Source organism: Oncorhynchus nerka, unplaced genomic scaffold, assembly GCF_034236695.1.
Source record: "Oncorhynchus nerka isolate Pitt River unplaced genomic scaffold, Oner_Uvic_2.0 unplaced_scaffold_1379, whole genome shotgun sequence".
Lineage (NCBI taxonomy): Eukaryota > Metazoa > Chordata > Actinopteri > Salmoniformes > Salmonidae > Oncorhynchus > Oncorhynchus nerka.
Window position 1 is genome coordinate 6,800 of NW_027039973.1, and position 9,694 is coordinate 16,493.

At 43.9% G+C, this 9,694-nt stretch overlaps 1 protein-coding gene across 1 annotated transcript; it reads right to left on the reverse strand.

Moving 5' to 3' along the window:
- Positions 1–1,983: 1,983 nt before the first annotated feature.
- LOC135568851 (ubiquitin carboxyl-terminal hydrolase 7-like) lies at positions 1,984–5,193 on the reverse strand. Its single transcript, XM_065015630.1, has 5 exons — positions 4,887–5,193; positions 4,666–4,767; positions 3,812–3,963; positions 2,543–2,610; positions 1,984–2,040 (listed from the first exon to the last, which is right to left on the reverse strand). Exons 2-5 carry the CDS (start codon positions 4,701–4,703, stop codon positions 1,984–1,986), a joined length of 315 nt encoding a protein of 104 aa, XP_064871702.1. The 5' UTR covers positions 4,704–4,767; positions 4,887–5,193.
- Between the last annotated feature and the right edge of the window lie 4,501 nt (positions 5,194–9,694).

The window sequence follows — 9,694 nt, forward strand, 5'->3', positions numbered from 1 at the left end:
TAATCTCTACTGTGTGTAATATAAATGTCGTCTACAGTGTGTAATCTAAATGTGTCTACTATTGTAATCTAAATGTCGTCTCTCTACACTGTGTGTAATATAAATGTCGCTCTCTCTGTGTGTAATATAAATGCGTCTCTCTACTGTGTAATCCAAATATGGAGTGTCTACTGTGTGTAATCTAAATGTCGTCTCTACTGTGTGTAATCCAAATGTAAGTCTCTCTACTGTGTAATATAATCTAAATGTCGTCTACTGTGTGTAATATAAATGTCGTCTCTCTGTGTGTAATATAAATGTCGTGTGCTTAATCTAAATGTGAGTCTACTGTGTGTAATCTAAATGTTGTCTCTACTGTATTAGCAATCTAAATGTTGTCTCTACTGTGTGTAATATAAATGTCGTCTCTCTACTGTGTAATAAATCTCTAAATATAAATGTAAGTCTCTCTGTCTAAATGTTGTCTACTGTGTAATCCAAATGTTGTCTCTACTGTGTAATCTAATGTCTCTCTCTACTGTCTAAATGTAAGTCCCTCTACTGTGTGTAATCTAAATGTCCCTCTCTGTCTAAATGTAAATCTCTACTGTGTGTAATCCAAATGTTGTCTCTCTACTGTGTGTGTAATCCAAATAACTGTGTATTAATCTAAATGTCGTCTCTCTACTGTGTAATCCAAATGTTGTCTCTCTAAATATAAATGTCGTCTCTCTGTGTGTAGGGAGGGGGTGTGATGTTACCTCTCTACTGTGTGTAATGTAAACAGGGAGGGTGTGATGTGTAATCTAAACAGGAGGGTGTGATGTTACCTCTCTACTGTGTGTAATGTAAACAGGAAGGGGGGTGTGATGTTACCTCTTCTCTGTATTGGCTGTTGAGCCATATGGACTTAAAGCTCCTCCTGTTCTCAAAGTCTGTGATCTTCATCTTCAACTGAGAGGAGACAACATTAACAGTCAGTACACACACACACAGATACACACACACAGGTACACCCCCACACCCTAAGGTACACACACACCCCCAAAAGGTAAACACACCCACGAAACACAAACACCCATAGGTACAACACCCACAGGTACACCCCCACACCCACAGGTACACACACAATGTCAACCTATGTCCTATCGTGATTATGTACCCAGAAAACATTGTGATGTACGAGGCCATCGCTCCCTATCGGACAAACACATTTTAAAATGTTTTAATATAGTAAAATAATAAGCTAAAACAGTTGGGCTGTAGAGCAACATCTAATGCAACTGGATGAATCAAGATAATGTTGAAAGACCGGGAGAATCACGAGGAACGATAATGTAGTTGAACGCCTAGGAGAATCATGAGAAAATATCATGTTGAAAGACCAGGAGTATCACGAGGAAAGATAATGTAGTTGAAAGCCTGGTCAGAGGCTAAGAGCAGGCCTTATATAATACTCCTCTCTGATGGTGGAGGGCTTCAGCATGGAGCAGGTGTGTGTGGTGTGTGTGACACTGATGGGTTTGGGGTCACTTGACCGATGGGACTCGTATCTTAAACATCTGAATGGGGACTGATAGGAAGGGACTCTTAAACATCTGAATATGATAGGAAGTGACTTAAAACATCTGAATGGGGACTGATAGGAAGTGACTCGTATCTTAAACATCTGAATGGGGACTGATAGGAAGTGACTCGTATCTTAAACATCTGAATGGGGACTGATAGGAAGTGACTCGTATCTTAAACATCTGAATGGGGACTGATAGGAAGGGACTCGTATCTTAAACATCTGAATGGGGACTGATAGGAAGTGACTCGCTGCTCTGCTGTGTGCGAGAGAGACACAGTTCTTCACCGGGGCCGAGTCAAGTTCAAATAGACTCAGCCATCCGGCTGTCCCGTCGACTGTCAATCATATCTCTCACACCCCCCCACACACCCCCCTACCTGTTGGTAGTAGAGTTTCTTAGGTTAGCGTGGTTTGAAGAACTGCAGCAAATCTCAGGAGAGTTCAGCTTCATAGTTGTGTCTGAGAGGATTCCAGGTCCGTCTCTGTACCTGCCCAGAGAGGAGAGGAGAGGAGGAAAGAGGGAGAGGAGAGACAGAGGAAGGAGAGAAGGAGGGGATAAACATAGGAAGGGGGAGGAGAGAGAGGGAAGGAGAGAGAGGGGAGTAGGATGAGAGAGAGAGAGGAAGGAGGAGGAGGAGGAAGAGGAGGAGGAGAGAGAGAAGAAGGACAAGAGAGGAGAGAGAGGGAGAGTAGGACAAGAGAGAGAAGGACAAAGAGGAGTGGGGAGGAGGAGAAGAGAGAGAGAGGAGAAGAGAGAGAGGGAGGAGGGGAGAGAGAGAGAGAGGGAGGAGGAGAGAGAGAGGGAGGGAGGAGAGAGAGAGAGAGGAGGAGGAGGGAAGAGAAGAGGAGGAGAGGGAGTAGGGCCAGCGAGAAGAGAGAGGGACAGGTTACTCAACAAAGTCAACTTGGGGCATCAAACTTATTATTACCGACTCAAGTGTCGGCAGTAAAACCGGAGTGTGTGTCCGTGTGTGTAGCGGCGATCCCTACCCCTGGGACTTGAAGAACTGGAGGAGCATGGGATCTGTGTTCAACCTCTGAGCCACCGTCTTCGCCACCTGACAAGACGGAGTTAAAGAGACTCTCAGTACTTTTGTAGAGTGCGGCACAGCTTCAAGAGAAAACAGTTGCTTTGGAAACTCGGTTCATGGCAAATTGAGGTAAGACAGTAATTCCGATCATAGATTATACATGAATATGAACAACAGTATGAACAACAAACACCTTGACATCCAGCCCAAAGCAGTAGGTTCAAAAATACATTTAGTGGCCAAAGTACCGGAGCATGTCTTTAACAAACACACTAGCTTTATGGAACAATACAATACCAAAGTACCAGAGCATGTCTTTAAAAACACACTAGCTTTATGGAACAATACTCCAAAGTACCAGAGCATGTCTTTAAACACACTAGCTTTATGGAACAATACCCAAAGTACCAGAGCATGTTCCTAAACACACTAGCTTTATGGAACAATACCCAAAGTACCAGAGCATGTCTTTAACAAAAACACACTAGCTTTATGGAACAATACCCAAAGTACCAGAGCATGTCTTTAAACACACTAGCTTTATGGAACAATACCCAAAGTACCAGAGCATGTCTTTAAAAAAACACACTAGCTTTATGGAACAATACCCAAAGTACCAGAGCATGTCTTTAAACACACTAGCTTATGGAACAATACCCAAAGTACTGAAGCATGTCTTTAACAAAACACACTAGCTTTATGGAACAATACCCAAAGTACTCAAGCATGTCTTTAACAAACACACTAGCTTTATGGAACAATACCCAGTACTACAGAGCATATCTTTAAACACTAGCTTTTAACAATAATACCCAAAGTACCAGAGCATGTCTTTAACAAACACTAGCTTTATGGAAACCAAAGTACCAGAGCATGTCTTAAACACACTTTTATGGAACAATCAAAGTACCGCAGTCTTTAACAAAACACACTAGCTTTATGGAACAATACCCAAAGTACCAGAGCATGTCTTTAACAAACACACTAGCTTTATGAACAATACCCAAAGTAATTTAGCATGTCTTTAATAAACACACTAGCTTTATGGAACAACACCAGTACCAGAGCATGTCTAAACACACTAGGAACAATACCCAAAGTACCAGAGCATGTCTTTAAACACACTAGCTTTATGGAACAATACCCAAAATGTTGAAGCGTCCATTAATGCAAGGCAGTGTGACCTCTTGCTGACCTGGTAGTTCATCCTGTTGGTAGTGTGTGTTACCTGGAAGTAGTTCATCCTGTTGGAGAGGGTGACGACAAAGCCAGTCGTTGTGGATGGTCTTGTCACAGAAGATAACGTCCACTCGGTGGTAGAGGTCCCAGAAGTAGTCCTTGGCTGTGGGCAGCTCACTGCTGTCGTTCTCTGGGTCGTCTCTGTAGAGTGAGGGAGAGAAAGGAGGAGAAGAAGCAGAGCGGAGGAGAGAGAGAGGGAGGAGGAAGAGAGAGGCAAGGGAGAGCAAGGAGGCAGAGAGAGAAAGGAGAGAGAGGAGGCAGAGAGAGAGAAAGGAGGAGAGGAGAGAGAAAGGGAGGAGAGAGGAGAGAGAAAGGGAGGAGGAGAGAGAAAGGAGGAGAGGAGAGGGAGAGAGAAAGGAGGAGGGAGGAGAGGAGAGAGAGAGAAAAGGAGGAGAGGAGGAGGAAAGGAGAGAGAGAAAGGAGGAGGAGGAGAGAGAGAGAAAGGAGGAGAGGAAAGAGAGAAAGGAGAGAGAGAGAAAGGAGGAGAGGAGAGGAGGAGAAAGGAGAGAGAGAAAGAGAAAGAGAGGAGGGAGAGAAAGGAGGAAAAGAGAAAGGAGGAGAGGAGAGAGAGAAAGGAGGAGAGGAGAGAAAGGAGGAGAGGAGGAGAGAGTTGAGGAGAGAGGAGAGGAGAGAGAGAAAGGAGGAGAGGAGAGGAGAGAGAGAAAGAGGGAGAGGAGAGACAGAAACAGAGACATTAGCTGGGAGAGGCTAGTCAATATGTTACTGAATTCTCCAAACACAATGTGCTGAGATGACCAGAACATTCTCTACAACAGGGCAGGCTCTCCATCTCGGTTCCCTCCTGTAGGCTGTTGTTAGATTCCCATGTTGGAACAGACTTACTTCTGGAAGACGATGATGTCTGGCTCCAAGGAGCTCATCCAGGGCCTTGTCCAATGACACGTCGTAGTCCTGTATCCGCTCTGTTAAATTAGGCTTCACTTCCTGGAACACAGACACATGGGAGATGGAGGCTGTTTGTGTAGATGTGATAGACCTGGAGTTGGGTGACCTGTGTTCTCAACTCAGAGAAGGCTAGTGTGTGTGTGTGTGTGTGTGTTCACCTCATAGAGGATAAGGCTGGTCTCCTGTTGAAAGCCTGCTCTCTCACACATGACGGGCAGCAGGTCTCCTGGTAGAGAAAACAGCATACATTTAACACTGCTACACACACACTTCAACTCTAATACTACTCCACATCTACCACAGGGTTCTCCTCAGGATTTAACACTGCTACACACACTTCCACTCTAATACTACTCCACATCTACCACAGGGTTCTCCTCAGGATTTAACACTGCTACACACACTTCAACTCTAAAACTACTCCACATCTACCACAGGGTTCTCCTCAGGATTTAACAAGGTGGTGCTGCTTGAAGGTAAGGAGGGGGAGGCCTAACTGGGAACCCCCTCTAAGTGAACCACCCCTCTATAGTGAACCACCCCTCTAAGTGAACCACCCCCTCTAAGTGAACCACCCCCTCTAACGGACCCCCTCAACTGGACCCCCTAACTGAAACCCCCTAACTGAAAGCCCCCTAACTGAAACCCCCTAACTGAAACCCCTCTAACTGAAACCCCCTCTAACTGAAACCCCTCTAACTGAAACCCCTCTAACTGAAACCCCCCTAACTGAAACCACCCTCTAACTGAAACCACCCTCTAACTGAAACTACCCCTCTAACTGAAACCTCTAACTGAGACCCCCTAACTGAAACCCTCTAACTGAAACCCCTCTAACTGGAAACTACCCCTCTAACTGAAACTACCCCTCTAACTGAAACCCCCTAACTGAAACTACCCTCTAACTGAAACTACCCCTCTAACTGAAACTACCCTCTAACTGAAACTACCCCAACTGACTACCCCTCTTAACTGAAACTACCCTCTAACTGAAACTACCCTCTAACTGAAACCCCTCTAGCAAACCCTCTAACTGAAACTACCCCCTAACTGAAACTACCCCTCTAACTGAAACTACCCTCTAACTGAAACTACCCCTCTAACTGAAACTACCCCTAACTGAAACCCCTCTAACTGAAACTACCCCTAACTTAACTGAAACTACCCCTCTAACTGAAACTACCCCTCTAACTGAAACTACCCCTCTAACTGAAACCTACCCTCTAACTGAAACTACCCTCTAACTGAAACTACCCTCTAACTGAAACTACCCCTCTAACTGAAACTACCCCTCTAACTGAAACTACCCTCTAACTGAAACTACCCCTCTAACTGAAACTACCCTCTAACTGAAACCACCCTCTAACTGAACCCCCTCTAACTGAAACCCCTCTAACTGAAACTACCCCTCTAACTGAAACTCCCCTCTAACTGAAACCCTCTAACGAAGCCCCTCTAACTAGAAACTACCCTCTAACTGAAACTACCCTCTAACTGAAACTACCCCTCTAACTGAAACTACCCCTCTAACTGAAACTACCCCTCTAACTGAAACTACCCTCTAACTGAAACCACCCTCTAACTGAAACTACCCCTCTAACTGAAACTACCCTCTAACTGAAACCACCCTCTAACTGAAACTACCCTCTAACTGAAACTACCCTCTAACTGAAACTACCCCTCTAACTGAAACTACCCTCTAACTGAAACTACCCTCTAACTGAAACTACCCCTCTAACTGAAACCCCTCTAACTGAAACCCCCTCTAACTGAAACCCCTAACAGAAGTAAAACAATTCAATTAAAAATAAGTGGCGCAACCAGTCCCCGAGGTGGCACCTTACGTGTTGTTAGGAGAAGATACGTACGTATTTTGCAGGATATAGCTGTGTAGATATGTCCACAACAACTTAAGCTTCTGCTTTTTGGATCATACATCTTCAAGAACAGCATGACGTCAGTCTGAAAAGAGAGTTTGAGGACGATCATTAAAATAAGGACAATCCATTTTTAACTTGACCACAGTTACGTAAAAAACATATCCATTTCTTTGAAATGACTTGTGATTTCATCTTTAAGTAGCTGCTTTGTACTTAGTGGTCGTCAGTCAGAGGGCGTCAACCCCAGTCAGAGGGCGTTAACGCCCGTGTCCTAAACAACTTGGGAATAAAGGAATATAGGAATAACAGTCTCTGATAATTGGTCATAGTCCCGGCTCTGATAATTGGGTCATAGTCCCGGTCTCTGATAATTGGGGTCATAGTCCCGGTCTCTGATAATTGGGTCATAGTCCCGGTCTCTGCTAATTGGTCATAGTCCGGTTCTGATAATTGGGTCATAGTCCCGGTCTCTGATAATTGGGTCATAGTCCCTGTCTCTGATAATTGGGTCATAGTCCCAAGTCTTTGATAATTGGCCATAGTCACTTGGGTCTTTGATAATTGGCTAATAGTCACGGCCTTTGATAATTGGCTAATAGTCACGGTCTTTGATAATTGGCTAATAGTCACGGTCTTTTGATAATTGGCTAATAGTCACGGTCTTTGATAATTGGCTAATAGTCACGGCCTTTGATAATTGGCTAATAGTCACGGTTCTTTGATAATTGGCTAATAGTCACGGCTCCTGATAATTGGCTAATAGTCACGGGCCTTTGATAATTGGCTAATAGTCACAGTCTTTGATAATTGGCTAATAGTCACGGTCTTTGATAATTGGCTAATAGTCACGTCTTTGATAATTGGCTAATAGTCACGGTCTTTGATAATTGGCTAATAGTCACGGTCTTTGATAATTGGCTAATAGTCACGGTCTTTGATAATTGGCTAATAGTCACGGTCTTTGATAATTGGCTAATAGTCACGGTCTTTGATAATTGGCTAATAGTCACGGTCTTTGATAATTGGCTAATAGTCACGGTCTTTGATAATTGGCTAATAGTCACGGTCTTTGATAATTGGCTAATAGTCACGGTCTTTGATAATTGGCTAATAGTCACGGTCTTTGATAATTGGCTAATAGTCACGGTCTTTGATAATTGGCTAATAGTCACAGTCTTTGATAATTGGCTAATAGTCACAGTCTTTGATAATTGGCTAATAGTCACAGTCTTTGATAATTGGCTAATAGTCACAGTCTTTGATAATTGGGTAACAGTCTGAACTCACGGTCTTTGATAATTGGGTAACAGTCTGAACTCACGGTCTTTGATAATTGGGTAACAGTCTGAACTCACGGTCTTTGATAATTGGGTAACAGTCACGGTCTTTGATAATTGGCTAATAGTCACGGTCTTTGATAATTGGCTAATAGTCACGGTCTTTGATAATTGGCTAATAGTCACGGTCTTTGATAATTGGCTAATAGTCACGGTCTTTGATAATTGGCTAATAGTCACGGTCTTTGATAATTGGCTAATAGTCACGGTCTTTGATAATTGGCTAATAGTCACGGTCTTTGATAATTGGCTAATAGTCACGGTCTTTGATAATTGGCTAATAGTCACGGTCTTTGATAATTGGCTAATAGTCACGGTCTTTGATAATTGGCTAATAGTCACGGTCTTTGATAATTGGCTAATAGTCACGGTCTTTGATAATTGGCTAATAGTCACGGTCTTTGATAATTGGCTAATAGTCACGGTCTTTGATAATTGGCTAATAGTCACGGTCTTTGATAATTGGCTAATAGTCACGGTCTTTGATAATTGGCTAATAGTCACGGTCTTTGATAATTGGCTAATAGTCACAGTCTTTGATAATTGGCTAATAGTCACAGTCTTTGATAATTGGCTAATAGTCACAGTCTTTGATAATTGGGTAACAGTCTGAACTCACGGTCTTTGATAATTGGCTAACAGTCTGAACTCACGGTCTTTGATAATTGGGTAACAGTCTGAACTCACGGTCTTTGATAATTGGGTAACAGTCTGAACTCACGGTCTTTGATAATTGGGTAACAGTCTGAACTCACGGTCTTTGTCGAACTTGGGTAATAGTCCCGGTCTTTGTCGAACTTGGGTAACGGTCTGAAGTCCCGGTCTTTGTCGAACTTGGGTAACGGTCTGAACTCCCGGTCTTTGTCGAACTTGGGTAACGGTCTGAAGTCCCGGTCTTTGTCGAACTTGGGTAACGGTCTGAAGTCCCGGTCTTTGTCGAACTTGGGTAACGGTCTGAACTCCCGGTCTTTGTCGAACTTGGGTAACGGTCTGAACTCCCGGTCTTTGTCGAACTTGGGTAACGGTCTGAACTCCCGGTCTTTGTCGAACTTGGGTAACGGTCTGAACTCCCCGGTCTTTGTCGAACCTGGGTAACGGTCTGAACTCCCGGTCTTCTGTCGAACTTGGGTAACGGTCTGAACTCCCGGTCTTTGTCGAACTTGGGTAACGGTCTGAACTCCCGGTCTTTGTCGAACTTGGGTAACGGTCTGAACTCCCGGTCTTTGTCGAACTTGGGTAACGGTCTGAACTCCCGGTCTTTGTCGAACTTGGGTAACGGTCTGAACTCCAGGTCTTTGTCGAACTTGGGTAACGGTCTGAACTCCCGGTCTTTGTCGAACTTGGGTAACGGTATGAACTCACGGTCTTTGATAATTGGCTAATAGTCTGAACTCACGGTCTTTGATAATTGGCTAATAGTCTGAACTCACGGTCTTTGATAATTGGCTAACAGTCTGAACTCACGGTCTTTGATAATTGGCTAACAGTCTGAACTCACGGTCTTTGATAATTGGCTAACAGTCTGAACTCACGGTCTTTGATAATTGGCTAACAGTCTGAACTCACGGTCTTTGTCGAACTTGGGTAACAGTCTGAACTCACGGTCTTTGTCGAACTTGGGTAACAGTCTGAACTCACGGTCTTTGTCGAACTTGGGTAACGGTCTGAACTCACGGTCTTTGTCGAACTTGGGTAACGGTCTGAACTCACGGTCTTTGTCGAACTTGGGTAACGGTCTGAACTCACGGT

Excerpts from the sequence above, each read along its gene's own strand:
- LOC135568851 (XM_065015630.1), bottom strand. The coding sequence starts at position 4,703 with ATGAGCTCCTTGGAGCCAGACATCATCGTCTTCCAGAA. Across the intron at positions 3,964-4,665 it reads GACATCATCGTCTTCCAGAA|AGACGACCCAGAGAACGACA; the intron begins GTAAGTCTGTTC and ends CTCACTCTACAG. Across the intron at positions 2,611-3,811 it reads ACAGGATGAACTACTTCCAG|GTGGCGAAGACGGTGGCTCA; the intron begins GTAACACACACT and ends CCGTCTTGTCAG.